We start from the raw sequence: 20,366 nt of genomic DNA, 5'->3' as shown, positions 1-20,366 counted from the left end.
GAGATGTGACATGCCCCACAGAATCTTCCTTCGCTACTCCCTAGGATTCCCAGCTACTTTACAGCTACTGTCACTGACTTTAGAAGATCGACAAACTTATTTTGCACCAGAAGTGTGCACCACTTATCCCCACATGAATACTATGCTCATACTGAGGCAAAGGATGAAAGCAAATCCAATTTGTACCTACTACACAGACCTTGTTTTATCTTTATGCATGAACAGGGTTTCCATCCAAAACAGGTGCATCTGACACATTATGACCATAAGATGTGGCATACAGCTCACATTAGAAAAAATCTGCACAGTCAACCACCACCAACAAAAAGATGATGATGATGAAAACAGGAGAAAAAAAGATAATCATTGAAAAAATAATGGAAATGTTGACGAGCTAAATCCTGAGCAAAGCTTTCCTGTTTCATTGGTGTTTACTTTCGGGATTTGTTTGTTTACCAGTAATGTGTCAGTGTTACACTGAATACTAGTGTGTACTTTATAGAAAGTACAGAACCATAGAAGCCACAGATCTTGGCTCTGAAGTGAAATACAGATCTGATTATGTATCCTACTTTAGGACTGGCTCTCCTTACAGTGAGCTGAGCCCCAAACACGAGCATAGTCAAAGTCTGGCTCTATACTTTGTATCCTGACCCCAGGTAAACCTCAAACAGGATCATTTGCGGTTCAGAACAAACAAACAAACAAAAAATCCCTTGATGTTTCTGAGTCATCACATTGCATTAGTTCAGTTTGCAAAGGTGGATTTGTCTCAGTCGATTGGAGAGCTTTTGGTGGGCTCAGTAAGAGCTGTTTGGCTCAAAGGCGACCTGGTATCCTGGACATGATTCGTCCAGAGGGACAACCTATCTGAGAACAGCCGCACGCTGGTACCACGCAGGGCCTCATGTGCAAGGCTACAAGCAGCTATTTGCAACTGTTCACAGCCAGGCCCCAGCTCACTGAGAGCAAGGAGAGTACTTTGGACATTCCTGTGAATGCTAAACATTTGCTTAAAGGGCAGGATGAGCTCCTCCCTCACACTGTGCCATCTCACATTGTGCAGTACAAGTTGTCCTCCTCCTGCTGGCTCCTATCCAGGGCAGTGTAAGTAGAGGAGAACTGGTGTGACAAGAGCAAACAATAAAGTAAATACACATAGATCAACTGCTATAGCTTCACAAGTGCCAGCATCCCAGAACAAGAGAACAAAAGTGCTCAGAAAAGCCAGCAGCTCCTTAGGCGCTCCGAAAGGAAAGACTGGGACCTAAACAGCTCGTGCACTGATCAGAAAATGAGCAAGTCACTAGAGATGCCAACCTGTGTACGTGGCTCCAGTAGATTTCCAAATAACCCAGATAAAGTGAGCCAAGCATCTGTGGATACCCGCAATGGCCTTCCACAGCGCAGGGGACCGCAGGCGCTGCTGAGGATAACAGGCTTTTGACTTGGGGAGAAAAACATAAAAATAAAAAAGCAAGGACTGTTGGTATTACAGAATGGTGTGCTGAGGAAACAGGAAAGGAAACAGCAGTAAACTGCTGGGACTCGCTGCTGCAAGAAATAAGCAGGACAAACTCTGCTGGGTCAACAGAGCATCAAATGCTGCAGAGGCCTGGCCCTGAGCTGTTGCCTTGCTGAAACATGAATGGCTGAAGGGCAACCCTGCGAGGAGCTCAGCACTTACAAGAGAACAAATTATTTCTTATATGCTAAGAGAGACAGAGATGTACGTTGAGGAGGAGTGGACAGGTACATTTATGAACAACACGCACATGTGTGTGGTGGTGGCAAGAGACAGAGAACAGGGAGCGACTGCACCATGGTTGGCTGTGTCTGGGGCAACACTCAAAGCCTTTCTGGGGATTGGCTCTCACAGTGCTGTCCATAGCAGCAATGTGGGGCTTGCTCAGCTGCCAGGCTGCCCTAGTCTTTGGGTTACAAGTGTACAGAAGTTGCTGTACCCTAATAAACAATATTTTTTGCTAAGGAATGCTGGTGACCTCCATCAATGCCCTTCTCCTTGTGTTCTGAAATGAAGTGACAAGGCCGCTGTGCTCTGGTGTGCAAACACATGCACAGCCACAGTGTTTGCTTTGCTTACTGCTCCGTGCCTGCACATCCCAGTCAGAGGCAACTGTCATTCTGCAGCATCACCTGAAAGACACTGTGAACACAGCTTCTTGGCTGGCCCCAGCCCTGGTGCCCTGCAGCTCCAAGGACAACACACAGATATGCTCTTTTCCCTCAGAACCTCTCTGACCATCTAGCACACCAGGGACACGAAGGAAAACCTAAAGACTCACTGAAACTTGGATCTGTCAGTTTGGATGGCCCCACACGACCACACCCAGACCTGACAGGTGCCTTCACAACTTCTTCTTTTAAGAGGAAGCACAGACCGCTGCGTGTCAAAACCCCTGGCTTCACTTCCCCACTTCAACACCAACTCAGTCTTTGGACCTGAGCATGTTAATTAACACAAGCAAGGTTTGAATTCCCCATCTGCACAAAAGCTGCCAACTACTCAGCTATTCTATAGAAGCATTCTTACTCTGCCTGCAGATAGAAGCCTTCTGCCTTATTCCCTGAGATCCCACCACAGTCACTATGAAAAAAGAATGAGGGTAGATCGGAGACCAGTGTGGGACAGTTCATCCATAGTAATTCCGAGGGGGAAGGAAGGAAATACAAGATTCAAGCTGTCAGATCGTGCTGATGAATTCTTTGTTCAGTGTTCCAAAGACTGACATTAAGCCATTAGCACTTAACCACATTTTGGATGAACATTTCTCTTTGCCCATGTTCAGCTGAAGGCTGAAAGCTGCAGCCCTCGACTTTACAGTACTGTGAACTCACTAGATAGGAGCAGAAATCAAAGGTGAACAGCCAACGCTCAGAACATGGATAGAGCTCTACAAGTGCATTACCCAGCCAATATATGCCTAAATATGCATGTATGCATGTGGGTGTTTGAAAACTCACAGTAAAACCCAGGCTCAAAGCATGTCAGGCAGTTCATAGAATCAAAGAACCGTTTGAGTTAGAAATGACCTTTAAAGGCCATCTGGTCCAACTCCCTGCAATAAGCAGCTCCATCAGGTGCTCAGAGCCCAATCCAGTCTGACCTTGGGCATCTCCAAGGATGGGGCATCCACCACTTCTCTGGGCAACCTGTGACAGCACTTCATCACCCTTACAGTGGAAAACTTCCTCCTTACATCCAAACTAAATCCCCTCTCTTCTAGTTTGAAACTATTTCTTCTTGTCTTATTGTAACAGGTTCTGCTAAAGAGTCTGTCCCCTTCTTTCTTATAGCCCCACTTTAGGTACTGGGAAGCTGCTATCAGGTCTTCCCAGAGCCTTCTCTTCTTTGTTATACAGAAAGTAAAATCTCACTTTCCTCAGAATTTCTGTTGTAGCCAATGTTTTGTCCGTTCTCATAAAAGAAATAATCTAGAAGTGTTAAGCGTATGAAAGTCCAAAAACTCCCATGTACCAGTATGAATAAGATACGGATTACCCTGAAGGTAAGCAGAAAGTCACTGTAACACCGGAATTGGGTTTAACGTGTTAAATGTTTCAGGAAGGCAAGGAGCAACCAAATAAAGAGGCTATGCTGTGATTTACACAGCCTCCTAGTCGTTGTTTGGGAACCTCAGATGACAGGACCTCTGATCCATACTCCCAGCTTTATTAAATCAACACAGTTGCTCCAAAGTTCATACAACTATGCTGACATCACTCTGGCTCAATGTACACATCACAAAATGGTAAACTACGTTGTGTCTCCAAGAGCCTTCATAGGCTAGATCAAACTCACTGCTGATACAGCATTTCATGCGTGCAATGTATATGGGTTTTGCATAAACAGTGTTGCATCTGCTAAGGCTTTTTTTCATCTTTGTATGTTTCTCTTCCTGGCTTCTTGTCTCATAAATTCCCAAAAGCTGGAAATAAACACAGAATGGTTAAAGTTGGAAAAGACCTCTAAGATCATCTAGTCCAACCGTCCACCTACCACCAATATTGCCCACTGACTATGTCCTTAAGTACTACATCTACCCTTTCCTTAAACACCTCCAGTGATGGTGACTCCACCTCCCTGGGCAGCCTGTGCCAATGCATTACCACTCTTTCAAAGAAGAAATGCTTCCTAATATCCAACCTGAACCTCCCCTGGCACAACTTGAGGGTATCACCTCTAGTCCTATTACTGTTACCTGGGAGCAGAGGCTGACCCTCACCTTGCCACAAACCTCCTTTCAAGGAGAGAGCAATGAGGTCTCCCCTAAGCCTCCTCTTCTCCGGACTAAACAATCCCAGTTCCCTCAGTTGCTCCCCATAAGACTTGTGCTACAGACTCTTCACTGACATGTACACAGATAGCTTGATTTCAGCTGCAAAACAGTTCTTTTCACAAATGTGTTTGTTTTACAGCCTTCTAAAACTGAGTGGGGCGTAAGATGGCCACCAAATGTCAGATGAGCCATTCAAGAGTGGCTGAACAATCCTGAACACCGGGACAACAACATTCATCTTCCTCCTCACTTCCCAAATTCCTTGTACCCAGTTTACATAAAACACATGGATGCATCAGTAATAGAGAAGCCCATGATGCCAGTAGCAGTGCCTGATCTCACCGGCCTTTCCCCCTGCCTGGCAACAAAACCAAACAGGCACTTAGGCCATGGTACTGTCTCTTCATCAAAGTCCTCAGGCTCAGACAAGGTCAGAATGCTGCACCGCTCCTCAAGGCTAGCACGTATATGTCTCACAGTCCAAGAGCTAATTCATCCTTAAAACTCTATGGCTTGGTTAATTAAATCATTCTCCATCTCTGCAGCGACCTTTTTATCTCACTAGCACAGGTACCTCACTGTCCCTGTGACACTGCATCAGGACACAGACCGGTGGAGGAGAAAACCACGTGGCTGCTGCCCATGTGAGCCTGGTGGAGTTACTTTCCCTCTGTGAGTATGGGGGAATGACTACAAAAGCAGGATACTGCTATATGTCTTCCAGAGGCTTTGTGAAGAATTTAGTTAAGATTCATAAGAGAGCTCTGAAAGTATAAAAAATTACATAAATGATAAAATTTAACTGTTTTTAATGATGAATAAACACAGTTTTACGAGAGGTCTTTTCTTAGTTTCCATACAAAGGTGCAAAAATATCCTTCATTGCAAATAACCACTCTGCCTGCTGTGAGAGGCTATGCACATGATTTCAATTGCCTTTCACAAAGAAAACAAGAATAACATTCTGCATTTAGAGACTTTAAAACTCCTTTGCAGACAATCAAGTCTCAAAACCCCCACTGTGATACAGGAGGCAAATATTATACCTGTTTTACACAGGAAACTAAGAGGAAAAAATATTGAACTACCTTGCCTAAAGCCAGAAAAGAGACAATTGAGAATTCTGGCACACTAGTGAGGCCTATCCAGACCCACATTTGCTCACTTGCTCTTCTTAGCAAAATGTTTACTGTTCTGCTTCAAACTTCCATATAGCAAGGTGTACTTGATGCACAGCACAAGTGGCCCCAGCACTTCTCTGCATTACCTATGCATTTAACTTTCTGTAGGTACCTCTACTGACCACAGAATGTGCCCGAAACTACATTGGGCCACTTATTCAATTTCCTAGCATGTGTGGCAGTAGAAAAGTTGTTGACAACTAAAAGTTAGCCAAACGTGTATTTTTAGAACCTAAGTCCGACGTTCTAGTGTCTGGACTCACAACTACCCATTTCTCTGACATTAAGCTGAGCTACCACATGAGAAAATTGCTAGAATGATAGTATTTCCAGGGCATACTGAGTCACTGTCCGACATCTAAAATGGGAAATAAAATAATTCCTCAGAAATTGTCAGCACAGTGGGAGGCAAAGTTTGCAGGAACTCAGCTTGTATAGAAAAATTCAGGTTTCTACTCTAAAACAGGTCCCTCGGCACTAAGCACACTTTTTTTTTAATTACCAGATGATAGAAAAACAATTAGGTCCCATGGTGTTATTTCCTGGCATTATCTCATATTTAGAACAATTATTAAGCAACACTAGCAAAATGATAATGGTGATAACCAGGGAGCAGCAGCAGAAGGACCGTGCAGACTCAGAAACACGCATCCTTTTTTGCTTTGATCTGATCCATCCCAGTGAGGAGCTGAGGTCCCTGCCTGGAGACACTTCTTGTCCTGTCCCTGAAGAAGGATGCTCGTGAACCTCATCCTCCTCCACAGCAGGAATTCCCAGCCCTAGCCAGACCACTTTGGCTTGCCTCCTCACTGGCACATGGGAAATGCTAATGTGGAAGAGTAAGAAAGTCCCTAGGGCAGTGGCTTTCTTCCTCTTAATTTGCATACCATTATTTTTTTTCTCCCTTGGAAGTGCAGACCTCCGCATAATGAATTTTAGCTTCCGACAACAGGCTCTCATAGACTGGGAAGCGCAGATCTGAAGTAATTTGCTGACACTCAGGGTTTTCAAGGTGAAAGCCACTGATCTCCTGCGCAGGTATGGGAGAGCCTGTCCTCAGGAGAAGAAGCCGTCTGCGGTCCCACCGTTAACGATTAACTCCTAAATGGAAGCAGAAGGGTTGATGAGGGCTTATGGCTGCATATCCTTCGTATCCTTTTTAAAAGGAGAAACAGATGTTTCCAGAGACCACAAACCTCCGTTCCACAAATCTCAGCCTGTTACCTTGAGGCGGTTAGTTCCAAAAGCTGAATTAAAAAAAAAAAACAAATTAATTGTTTTGCTGGAAGGTTAAGAAAAGAGCACGGAGTGGAGATTCAGAGGTTGGACACTTTCCCTTAGACAGCAGTGCATCTGCCTGCTCAGGAGGCAGCAGAAGGTATGGGAAAACCCTGTCCTGCCACCAATTTCTGCTGGTAACCAGGCTCTTCAGGACTGCCAACTCAACTGCTGAGGAGCACTGGAAAGCTTTCTGCTTTGTCAGCAACATGCTCTCAAGTACAAACCCCATCTCATCTATCTGTACATGCTCTGGACTTTTTTACTAGCATTAATTTAAATTTATAAACAAACACCAGACACTACCAGCTTGTATAATGCTGAAGAAGTTCATTTTACCTGGGATGTTTGGTTCTCCCCCCATCTTTTCTCACTCATTTTAAATTGATACCATCTTGACTTCCAAAAAGAAAAAAAGGAAGCGGCATTTTTGAGTGCTGCCTTCAGATATTCATTTGTATGCATCTTCCATCTTTTAACTAACAACAAAAGGGGGGGGGGGGAAGTTAATTTTGCGTTAGCAGCCTGTTATGATATAAATAAAAATAATAGGTGCATTCACAGATCTTGAACTTTTTACAGCCACTGCTGCAAAAAGCAATTTTAATTTATAACCACGGAGCCTTGCAAAACATATAACGAAGACATAATAAAATGGAATGTTTATCCTGTGGCTCCCATTAGACCTCTTCCGTTCGATGGTTGCAACTAATGACTTGTTTTTCCACTTTTGTATTGGAAGCCTTATTATTGGGCTGCACAGAGCATACCTTATTTGATTTCCCTAGCAATGCCCACACCTCTTGCTGAAGCCTGCAATTAGATGTTCATGAAATAATATTGAAAAGCTGCATAATCTTGACTGTGGTCAAAAATTAAAAAAAAAAAAAAAAAAGCCAGCGATAAACCAGCCCTGTTGGTATAATATTATACTGAGAACAATAGATTAATGTTCACTCCAGTGCATGTGTCCTTTTGACTAACCACTTCTATCTGACAACCTTTTTTTGGCAGCAGAACACACTGTACTTTTTGGATAATTGACTGTGGAATATAGCGTTGTTTACTCAAAAGCAGGTCACACAGAACTGAGCTTCCAGTCGTCTTTATCCTTTTACCTTTCTTATCTTTATGCCGTTCAGATTTATGCTGAACTTCTTTTAATTACACGTGTGGTTTTAATTGCTGTACTGATTCATCAGAAGGTGATCTGATGGTGAAAGGGTAAAGAAAGGTGGGAAGCTGAATTCAGATTTGAAAACTAGATGTGGACATGTTATTGGTGAGCTATCTGACGCAGACACAAACCCAAATGTGCATTTCCAACACCCTCTGTTACCTGCAGGGTCACGTTTGCATGCAGTGCAACTGTGTTGTTTCTCTATACCTAAAATCGACAGGATGGTTTCACCCGCCTCTTGCTCACTGATCTGGAAATACGACAGTGGCAAAGCCCCCATCTGAAGCTCAAACCTTGGGGGATGGGCACTCTTAAGGAAAATGATGTGGAAACACGCAGAAGTCGTGAAAAATCTATACCAGGGTAAATGCAGTTAAGGAAATGGGTTCAGGAGAAAGTTCCATCTGAAGCGTTCAAATGAGGCAGTGAAAGAACTGATGTGTTTCTAAAGATTTTCTTGGGATGCAGCCTAGGGGAAAAGAGGTCACAAGTGTTGCCTAACAGGAGAGAGAACAGGCTTTGATGGCGCAAAGGGAACAGAAGAGCCACCTTCTAAGGCTGGAGAAGGGAGGGGCAGGCACCTCTCTGATGCTGATCATCAGACAGGGAACCATGGGGGTCACCCAAGACCTGAAGCCTGCAAGACACTCGTGCAGTTTGGCTTTGCAAGAGTACAGACGTCACAGGGCACTGATTCAGAGGAGATTTCTTCTGTAGTCTGACTAAGACTGGAAAATAACCCCTTGGGCTTCCTGGTGACAGCCTAGATGGAATCTGTCTGCGGCAAACACACAGCAGGAGCTTCCCAGGTCATTTATGCAGTTTTTCCTCTGAAAAAGTTGTGAGTTTTCACTTCCAGCTCTCAGAGCAACAACAGAAAAGGAGGTGATTCACTTAATGAGTGAGCAGCTCTCACAAAGCTGTAGGAAACCCCTGAAAGGGAACATCCATCAGGTGTTCTAAAATACACTCTAACTAGGAATTAATGGGATGAACACGATTATAACTCATCTGCTCTATTACAGCCCAGGTGTGGTTCCATGTTACTGATGACTAAAGTAATCCTAACACGTCAGTTTAGGTTACTGCCAATTCATTTGAGGAAATTTTGTTTGTTTAGAAAAAACTTTAACCGGCGGGGATGAATGATACTGATGATAATAATTCATCTGTCTGTGCTGGTGCTAAAACACACAGTGGAAAATCCTTGCTAATGCTAGATTGATCAGCTAACACAGAGCAGATCCACTCTTCTAATTTGTTTCACGTAGCTGACTTCAGATAGCACGTTTCACTCTGCACTATTTTGAGGTTCCACGTAAAACAAAGTCTATTAGTGTGAATAAAGAGGAATATGAGTACTACTCTACTATGAGTAAGAGTCTGCCTGATGGTTGGTTGTTTCTTTTCTTTTCAAGCAGAGAGAATACACTGTGTTTGGAACAAAGAAAAAAATGTTATTGGAAAGTTTAGAGCCCTTAAATTAATTCCCTAGACAAAAAGTTGAGGCATCATATTCATAACATCATGTTATGTAACTTGCACTGGAGCCAGGCAGCTACTAAGTGAAATAGTATGAGTTATAAAAGCAAAATATTATTGTGAAAACAATTTTACAACTTCATAATTCACTATTATTTTCATTTAAGAACATAACTGTCAGTACAACTGCAAATTCTGTTTGCCTTGCAGGAGTTCTTTCAGCTGGTGATAGGAAACCTCCTCTTCTTTTTTTTCCCCACTGTTTTTTTTTTTCCTCCCCAAGGGCTGCTATTCCACTTAATATATTGCATTTCTTTATAGTTACACAGAGGTAAATCTTAACAGGAAGTCCATTATGTGGGTGCCTAAGCAAGTTTAATATCAGAACATTTATGATCAATAAATGTAAACATATTATCAATTATTTCTTCTCATTACTCTTGGGGGAAGAAATACTACATCATCACCCAGAATAGACCATTTTCTACTCTTTGTAACTGAGAATGTATTTTAAGTGAGATCCTACATGGCTTGCACTTCTCCCTAGGCACCATGATCATCTTTCTGCCTTGCCCGATCACAGAGGTATTTGGCTCAAGGTTGCAGTTGTCCACAACCACGCCTATCAATGGAAAAGTGAATCACCTTTTCAACTGCACACAGCTCCCTGCACAAAGTTGGTGCTTTGTAACAGACCATTGCTATGATGTGTGTGCACATTCCATTAAGAACTGGATTAAGACCACAAATATGTTTCACAGAGATCAGTAGGAAAATCACCCAGGCATGGGCCAATCCATTCCAAATGACATAACCAAAAATACCCCATTAGCCAAAGCAACGCTATGAACGGAGTAGTTCCTTGTCAGAACACTGGTATTACTGTCAGGTCGTTAGCCCTGAGTTTCACACCAATAGAGCAGCCAGAGCTCTTCTTGCCTCAAGCAGAGAAGATATCCAGAGACACTGAGATGCTCCCTTGTCTACTTCTTCTCCCCAGCTCTCTCACTGGTTTACTGCCTAAGCCTGGGCAAGTTTCCTTGCTCATTCACATCCTAGCTCCATGTCTCGATCAACTTGACAATAACAGAAACTACTTGATAGGAGAACAACTTCACCATACATTTCAGCATCTTGGCTTTGGAAGAACTACGATGTGGTTAGACATGAATGTATTTTAAAACACCAAGAATCAGCCCCTCTGGTAATCCGCAGCACCATCTACACACAACAGCCAGAGTATGCCTGTGAATTAATTAAATTGCACTCACTTTTATGGGTGCTGCTTTTAGAATTGAAAGCTGTAATCTGAAAGCAAGCCCAATCGTCCTTGCCTCATCAGCTGCAAACCATGCTGCCCACCAGAGACCAGAGCTCAGATGGCCCCAGGGCTCAGGCAATTACCACTACCCAGAAACCAGACAGCCTCCTCAACAGATGTGTCTTCTCACCCACAGGTAAGCATCTGCAGAGTATATTTTATGGCTGCAGATAAAAAATCCTGACCCGTTAAACTGTGACAACCTGACAGCATCTGTCAACGCAGACACTTGGTTATCAAGAGTTAAACAGCACAGGAACAGAGCCCTTAATTAACTTCAAGGCTGCCCCATTCCTTATCATGTATGGAGGCATTGTCCTCAGCTTATTTTAAGACGGAGCAAGAAAGAACATCCACGTATTATGTGGAAAGCCTCTTTCTCAATTATTCCTCTTTTATTACAAACCCAATGTGGCTGAATAAAGGCTAAAACTCAAAAACCTGCAGAAAAAAAAAAGACAGCTGTAAATTTAAGTTGGTTTCTCAGTGTATGCTGACCTGACTTACTTCCATAACTACAGGATCCCTGTTGTCTTTAACTTCAAGGTAACTGTTTGGCAATTCTGAGTTTCTCTGTGATTCCTAAGAGACAAAGCTGATGAATTTCTGTCATCAGCTGGTCTTGCTAATAAAAGGAGCATTTAAATAATAACAATATAACACAAAGAACCAACTGTAAAGTTCTGAAACAAGAATGGTAAGCATATTTTAAGGTGAGAATTGGGTTCTTTCAAAAGTTTAGGGTGTAAGAGAGACTGTGCCAGATTCCTGAGGTAAAGATAAGCAAGCCGTTACAAAATCATCTCTTTACAGCTCTTGCCAACCTGAAAATTCTGAAGAAATTCACAAAGATTCTGGTGCAGAGATTTGTATTGAGTGAAAAATACCATTCTCAATGCCACAGAGTGCCAACAAGTCCCAGCTCTGATCTTCTCCTCTCAGCGTGAGACACCACTGTCTTCTTCCCCTCCTCCTCATTTTAACAGAAGCAACACAACATTTAATTTAATCCACCCAGAAGCAATGACAGAGTCAGCAGCTGATATACAGCTAGTGCTGGTTAGAACTCAGAAATACTGTTTTAAGAAGAATGTCAACATTTTGACATTTGTTGCTATTCTCAGGGTAGAACTGCATATTCATCTGGGAAATTTAAAATGTCACATTGAAATCGCAAATTCAATCCTGAATTTTGGAATTTCACCTTTTATTTCACTTTACGTTATCTTTCTGTCTTTTTTAGCGCATTCAGAACCAGACGGCAACATTTTAAATAACTTTTTAATTTTATTTAGTTTTGTTTTAACATTGTAAAACTACGGGCAATTACTGGCTTTCACATTTTACACTGTCCCTGAATCCTTTCCAGGGGAAATTTTCAATGGGTGGCTTTTGACTTGGGTGCAGATATGAAATTTTGGGGCAGAAGATACGTGGGGGGTTGGGGGGACAGGTGGCAAACTCTAAGGTGCCTGCCTTTGTGCACAAGCAAAAAACCAAGCTAAGGAAGGCTATATCCTGTGACAGCAGGAGGATATCTGGCAGATTGCATTTACTCATCTGCAGAGAACAAAAAATTCCTAGCCACTAGATTAACAGCAAACAGCAAGAGCATTAGTCTCAGTTCAAACACAAGTGCCGGAGGTATTATTTAATGTGAGTGATGGCAGACTGCAAAAATTATTAAACCGGTGCAAGAGAAGTGCATCAGTCATAGCAAAGGACGCTGTTGAGCAGATGTTTCTGAGGCAAAGATGAAACTTCCAAGCAAACGTCTCCATCACAGGTATTAAATCAGTGGAAAAACTGACAAAAGCTGTGTAAAATGAGAAAACAGCAAGCCGTCACAGTCCTCTTTTGGGTATTGCAAGTTTCATGAGACCGTGTCAATGCTGGTTGCAGTAGGCAGCAAAGAAACACCACCTCCAGCAACACAGAAAGGATGCAGTGGTCGAGGTCTGCTAATCACGAGTGACCACCATCACCTAAGCCATGCCAAAAGCATAAGCTGCCTCATTAGCCTTACTTTCCCCTCCGCCATAGTCCCTCCACTTAATTTCCACAGTGCTCACTGAGAATTGTGCATAGGGCTGAAAGGCTGTTTGAAGTGGTTGTCCTGCTCCTTGTGCACTGCTAGTGCATTAGGCCCTGTGGGAGGGAATGTGGTTCCTCAGGACAATGAATAGATTCAGAAATAGGAAGGAGAATCCATGGGATCCAAGATCTAAGAAGGTCAGATCTCCTGGATGTCTACAGTGGCCACTCCTCAGATATGCCAGGAAACATGTGAGGTCCACAGAAGTTTAAGGAATTGTCCATTTCCCACTAAAATCATAAATATCATGAAGTCTGAGTTTAGAAAAAGCACTCTCAAGCACAAAAATATCCACTAAAGCCAATCATTTTGTCAAAGATGCCAACAGCTTCTGTCATTAGACAAAAATAGCAAAAGTTAGGGCCACGGAAGGCTGAGCCTTTGTAGGATCGCATAAGTGAGGCAGAATGCAAGCTGCAAGGGACGCTAATGAGGTCAGCATCCATAGGGTGCTTTCTCCTGATCCACAAAGACCCCTAGGAGATACACAAAACTATCTCAGAAACACTCAAACATAACATTCAGGTTGGATAATAGGAAAAGCTTCTTCTCCAAAAGAGCAGTGGTGCACTGGCACAGGCTCCCCAGAGAGGCGGTGGAGTCACTGTCCCTGGAGGTGTTCAAGAACAGTGGAGGTGTGGCACTGAGGGATGTGGTTTAATGGGAAATAATGATGGTATGTGGATGGTTGGACTAGAAGATCTTAGAGATCTTTCCCAACCTTAATAACTCTATGATTCTATGATAACCAAAACCAGTGAAAGGACCAAGAGTCATCAGAAGATATGATGGGTATTTGGTGAGTTGGCCAGATGTGTTGGTTAATGGTAGGAGTTTCTTGAACTATTTTGACCACTAGGTAAACTACAGGAATCCTCTCTCCATGGCTTTGCCGTTTTTTTTTCCCCTGCTGTGGACATCTTGATGCCAAAAATCATTATACCTCCTGAGTCATTCCGGTCTTGTGCTTGCTGACTTTTGGGAGAGAAGATGTTAAGAGGCTTCAGGCTTTGATTTGGTCTGAGAGAACACAGTACCACTGCAAACAGCACAAAGGCAGCCCATTGTATCACAAGTTTCCGTGACGGTCTTGTAACAACTCCTGTGCTACTCATGAGATATCCCCACTATCAGTGACTGAGAAGAGAAGGCTACTGAGATTTCTGGCTGGGGCTACCTTCAAAGCGTATGAAGGTTTAAATGAGGACGGGCACTTCACTAGTTCATTTCCTAACTAGGACTTGGGCATTAATGCTAAAAGCAGTGCAATGAAGGACTGAAATGCAGAGAGGTTTCACACGCACAACTCTCACTCCCATAACTGGCACAAGGACAGAATGCACCAGAGCCGTTTGTGAGTAAAACTCATTGTTCTCAGGGGGCCTTAAGAACCCATAGAGATTATTCGCTGTTCCCATACTAATCCAGAATTATTTTGGATCAGCAATGACCTCAACATAATTAGTATACAGCAAAAAAACATACAGCCACAGTACAGTCAAACTTTTCTAGACAGAATGCAAAATAGAAATAAGGTGTTTTTTTTTTTTTAATTTGTTGGGGTTTTTTGATCCATTATAAATCTTAAATGAATCGAATGAAAAAATTCTACTCTCTCAGAGACAGATCATGGTTTATATTAGAATTAAGGTGCATGAATTTCTAATCTGAGACGGATTTTTTTACGATTTCTTTAGTATTTTCCCACACAAAATGTGTTTAAAATTAAGAATGCATTTGGAAATGATTCTGTATTATAAGATCGGAAGAAGAAAAATATCTAAAGGTATTCTTGCATTTTAAGTGATAACACCTGCTTTTTAAATCATTCTGGCTTCTCAGAATCATTCTCCTTGACTGGAAGACCTCAAACCAACCCTGAAAAGGCAAAACACAACAAAAATCAGAATCAGTTTTCTACATGAAAATATGTTACGTTGTAGCCAACAAGTAGAATTACAGCCACAATTCTCCCTATCGGAAATCTGGCACTAACAAAGCCTTCCATTTTTTCCCCTTTAAATAATTCCAAAAGTTGATTTTATGAATGAGACTGCAAAGGAAGAGAACAACAGTCAGTAAAACCGGACAATACTGCGCCGCTGGCAAAGCACACAGTGCCTTATTACTGAGCATGTCCTACTAGACTGCAAGATCATCTTCAATTCTTCACCAATTAAACTGTGCATTTTATGAAGCAGCAATCAAGCAGTTTGCACCACCGTGTTAGAGAACCATCGTAAGCAGAAAGGTGAAACAGGCAATAATGCAGACATTCAGCAGGTTAGAAGAGAATTAAGTTCTGGAGGGATTTATCACCGAGCAGCTTGTAGTCTGTTTTGCAGAAATACTGAAGTTATTTTTACAGAGATAGACACACAAAATATTTTTTATATGTGTATTTGCAAATATCACGTGCACACAAACATATATGTAAATATATATCTATATATGCGTACATGAAACTCCAAACTTGAACTAAATTAAATTGTCCCTCCAACTTTGTAATGCAAATGAGACTTGTGCTGTTTGTGGTTCAAGATGATTTGCGTTTCTATAGAGATGCTGACTGAAGTTTTTAATTTTTATATATATATATATATATATATAAGCCTATTTGTATCTATACAAGTCTAAATACGTATCTGCTATAGCTCAGCATTTCCTCAGTGACTCCACTGGAAGCACACCAATTTACACCAGTTAAGGCTACGTGCAAATCTCCTACCTTTCGCTACTTTCCAATCTAAGCTCTGTACCAGGCACCTGCAGAGCTGAGTTTATTACTTTTCTCCTCACTTCTTGGAAAGGAAAGGGGGGGGAAAAAAATGTGGTTCATTAGCTTCTCATAGACAGTATTTCAAGGAGTTTTCATTTATTATCCTGGCCCTGGCCAGTAATGGGCTCACCATCTTCCCATGTGGGCTTGGTGTCTTCGCCCTCAGGTGCAGCTGAACCCCATCATACAGAAGGATCACACAAAGCTGAGGTCCCATGTCCCCCAGAGCCACGTTTGAAGCGACCGCCAGCAGAAATGACATGGGCCAGCCCGTGTTGAAATCTGGGCAGAGAAGCGAAGCAGTTTAGCTTTGTTTGGTATCTCCTTTGGTTTATGAGGCCCAAATGCACGTTGAAGTGGTTGGATGCCACTTGCCTTGCTGCCACCTGAGAGGGAAATCAGAGAGCCCACAGCACTGTGTGAGAACTCATTTCCATGTGGTTTTTCAGTGATAAGTGATTTTTAAGCAGCGATGCACAAGAGGTCAGCCTGCGGAATCGCTCTGAACCACAACCAAAAACAGCACCTTCTGCACCTCCTATCTGCATGAGATGAACGATTCCACTGCTGAGCCAAAGATGTCCATGAGTACCCAGAGAGAATGTTGACTCGCGTTTGATCCTGGGAGAGCCCTGAAGGAAGGACCCAAGTGCGCTAATGCCACACAGACATATTGCTGACGACTGTATCATGTGAGGGCATGTTGCAGGGACAGAGCTGCTCCCACCCCGCAGGGTGAGCTCTGCAATAACACCAACACTGCGCACAAGGCTGCCTCGCCCTCTGAGGCTGATGCAAGTTGTAATTCCCCAAAAGGCTATTTCCAAGACACATGAGAGCTCCTTGTTTCCAGCTTTTAGGAAGCCGCATGGAGGGAGACTACTTTCTGTATTCTTCTCCATCTCCTTCCCTTTGTCAAACAAAGGTGTGATTTACATACCTATCACCTCACTGACTCCAACAGTGCACAATGAAAGAGCCAACCAGCAAGGTCTGAAAACCTTGGCCGGCCTCCTGATGTAGGCCTCCTGATGGAGACAAGGGGCAGAGGACACAAGTTGCTGTGCCCCCACTGCCAGAGCTCATGTGCCCTCAGCCCTGAAGCCACTGAAATAGGAGCTGCAGCTGCTTGGGATCCACAGGCAGTGCCATTTAATCCCACGTGCTGCTTTTGAGGAAGGTTCCTGGGGCCCCTTGCACTCCCCCACAGAGACCATAGAATGGCTTGGGTTGGAAGAAACCTCAAAGATAAACAAGTTCCAATCCCCTGATGCAGGCAGGGTTGCCAACTGCTAAATCAAGCACCAGCTCAAGCTGCCCAGGGCCCCATCCAGCCTGGACCTGAGCACCTCCAGGGATGGGGCATCCACAACATCCCCGGGCAGCCTGTGCCAGCACCTCACCATCCTCTCTGTGAAAGGGAGACCAGTGAGCACTGCCATCTCCTACCTTTTGCTGCAGCGGCTGCGGGGCCAGCACTGGGTCGGTGATGTAAGTCTTCTTCGTGCCAGGAGGCTGGTATAGCCCGGGAGGAGCCTGGCTCATGGTGTTACTGGTGGGATACGCCGGCTCAACCTTCCAGGTGCTCTGTGGCATGTAGGGCGCCTCGGAGCCATTCCTCCCTCCATATCCACCATAATACGGATCCTGGTAGCGGCCTTGCTGAGGTGCGTAGCCATAGCTGGGCTCTGAAGGACGGGCGGGCGGTGGGGCATAGCCGTAGTCAGGCCCACGGGGCTGCGGCGAGCCATATTGCTGGGCACCGGGTGGGCGGGCCGGTGGGGCTGCATAGGGCTGGCCGGGCCCCAGGCTGCCATAGTGCGTGGGCTGCGGACCGGGCGGCTGGTAGTGAGGGCTAGGCTGTGCCGTCCTCACCTGGACATTGAAGGTCGGGCGGCTGGGCGTGGAGGCTGTGGTGTAGGAGGCCGGAACCGGCTGAGGCTTCAGGGTGCCAATGGGAGTGACTGGGATGGGTGCCGGCTGGCCAGGCCCCTTGGCGGTGGACTTCTTGGTGGCGGTGAGGGGAGGTTGGTTGGGAATGATCATCCGCTTGTGGCCGGTGACAGGGGTGGACACAGACGGGGTGGTGGCAGCGGAGCTGGAGGTCCCGGAGCCCTAAGAGCAAACAAAGAGAGCCGCAGCGTCAGCAGGACAGGCCACTCAGCATCGGATTGAGTACAGAAGGGTTAAGAGGGAACAGGGTCTTACAGTAACATCTGCACAGCAACTCAAACTGCTTAGGGAAGCAGGAATGTACCTGAGACTACACATTATAAAATGGTAATAACAACCTTTTCCTGCTCTGACAGAACAGGGACAGCACTGCTGTAGCTGAGCAGAACTGCCAGGCAGCATGTTGCGTTTCTCCTTGGGGTTTCTTCCTCCACCTCAGAACAAACAAACTCAAAAGCAATAAATGCAGGGGGGAAAAAAAAAAAGGAGATTTACAGGAGAATATTTAGTGTGGAAACCCACATGTTCATGTGAAAATGAGAGCACTCAAAAAGAAGAAAAATGTGATTTAAGTCACTGTAGAGACATGCAATTCTCCAGAGTGCTCAAAGGGTACTGCCCCTGATAAGGGCTGCTTCTGACAGCATAAGACAGCAAAAACGGGGTGGCCTGAAAGCTTTGCTTGCAGCAAAGTGTAACACAGAAGTGTCCCTGCCCCTGGCTCTGCTCCCAAGCACTGCAAGTCTGGAGTGACCCCAGCAAAATGTTACACATAGCACATGAAAGGGCAGAAAGCAGGCCAAAATTCCTGAGGGCTTCAGAAGTCAGCTCCCGTGTAACCCTGCACCAGCACCCAGGCCTCACAGCAAGCACTGCCACTTCCTGGGGCTTGGCAACTAAGTGAAAGTGTAGTGCAGTAACATTGTCCTAATAGGTATTAAATGTCTTTCTGTCTAATGTACTTGTTTTTCTTATTGAACTTGGTTATTCAGTCCCAATGTCCAAAAATACTGGTGTGAAGACAGCTTTGTTAGAGAGCTAACAATATGAAATGGTTTCTGAAGAATACGGAAGATCACCATTATGGCTTTTCACTAAATCAAAGAAGAACGAACTTCCACTTCTGGATCTCAGGATTCGGTAGAATATCTGCCCTCTCCTTATTTTGCTGTATCCTTAAAAGGGTCCTTGAATTCCATTCCTTCCTATACATAGAAGCATTAAAGGCAGTGTGAATGGTCTGATGGTAGTCCTTTGCTGCTGCACTTAGCATGATGGTTTTATCTTATGTAAACCTACTGCAGTGGGCTCAATCTCACCCCGCTCCTCTCAATAACCTGCAAGTTCAAGGGAGCCCCAAATCAGACAAGCTCAGCTCACAGCCATGGATGTGCTCAAGCTAAAGCACACACCTCTTTTCCTTAAATGATCAGTCCTGTATTCCAAGCATTCCTGCTCTGTGCAGGCACTGCCTCATCTCCCTCTTGCTGGACCCACTGGGCAGGGAACAGAGTGGTGGGGGCTCACCAGGGGCATCAGAGAAATCCTCTGCCTGGTCAGCAGGTGGCGGCAAGAAATTGCTGCCAAACCGGCTCAGGCCAGTGGCTGGAGAGGACCTTCAACCACCCAACACCCTGAGCCTCCCAGGTTACCAATCACCACCCAGGCGGCAGCCACCACACGTGAAGGGAGATAAGAGCAAACCACTCAGCTTCTCCTCCATAGCCCACAAACAAGTCTACCACGTAATAAGGAAGCTCTACTACACAACTGGTAGCTCTCCCCTGGTGACAGGTGCAAAGACATTTTTGCTGATGCACTGGTAAAGAACTTACTCCTGCAATCACACCTTCAGGGCAAACCTCCCACAAAGAACGAACAAAACAACAGGCAAATAAGAGCATCAAGCTGGTTCTAGAGATGTAAAAGGTATGCATGCAGAGGTGGGGAAAAAACAGGCAGTGTACTTCTGCTGGAGGAAAAAAAACAATGTATTCAAACCTTGACTTTAAAAACAGATCCAAGACAAGGCAGTACATAGACAGAATGAAGAGATTTTGAAACTGAGAAGAATGAAGAGCTGAAGTGCAGCTAAGCTGGACTGCAAGGGCAGAGGCAGTTTAAGGGTCTGTAGCCCCTCATTAATATTGCCTGATTCTTCTGTTCCTGAAGCACCTGGTGTGGAGCAGGCATCCCTCTACCCCTGCCTCAGAGCACAACTGCACCAGTGCTCAGTGCTAGCAAGAAAATGTACTTCTTGTAGCAATTATTCCCACATGTCAGCCTGGCATTTAGTCCAGGAGTACTAGAAACTTTCCCATTTCCTCACCTAGTTCATTCTTGTAAATGACCGTAGTTTGTCCACTTACTGTAATGGGATGAAAGGTCCACAATGCGGCACTGTGTAATTACCACCAGAAGAGCATTTTTTTTTTCCAGTGTGAACAGGGAGAAGGTAGATAATGTTTTAATGACAATGGCACATCAGTGGGGAACAGGAAAGCCCAAAACAAAACATAATTGAGCTCTGTTCATCACACCTTGTGTGTCTGAATGCAGACTCTGGAAGCAGATTATGACAGATTGCCAGCAAAGCTCTTGTGATGGAAGTCTGTTCCACACCAAGAACCAGGGGATTTCATTCTTGCATTATTAGCATCCAGATAACACACATCGTGAGTTGGTGCCAGTCTCCTGACAGACCTGGAGTACACTTTAGGAATGATAACCTCTTCCTCCAAAATAACCTTTGCTGACTACAGACTGGCACTCTGAAAGGATCTGAGCAGCTCCCAT

General features: G+C 44.3%; 1 protein-coding gene across 15 annotated transcripts in view; it reads right to left on the bottom strand.

Annotated features, from left to right (window-relative positions):
• The window catches only part of LPP (LIM domain containing preferred translocation partner in lipoma), a 316,729-nt gene that overhangs the window by 103,079 nt on the left and 193,284 nt on the right, over positions 1–20,366 (bottom strand). For all 15 annotated transcript variants that reach the window (XM_021396526.1, XM_021396525.1, XM_021396524.1 and 12 more), the window contains one exon: positions 17,067–17,732. In XM_021396526.1, coding sequence (XP_021252201.1) covers positions 17,067–17,732 — 666 coding nt within the window. The remainder of the gene's footprint in view (positions 1–17,066; positions 17,733–20,366) is intronic.

This window comes from Numida meleagris, chromosome 4 (assembly GCF_002078875.1).
Source record: "Numida meleagris isolate 19003 breed g44 Domestic line chromosome 4, NumMel1.0, whole genome shotgun sequence".
NCBI classification, from domain to species: Eukaryota; Metazoa; Chordata; class Aves; order Galliformes; family Numididae; genus Numida; species Numida meleagris.
Note: the sequence above shows the minus strand (reverse complement) of the source record. Positions and strands in the feature narration are given on the sequence as shown.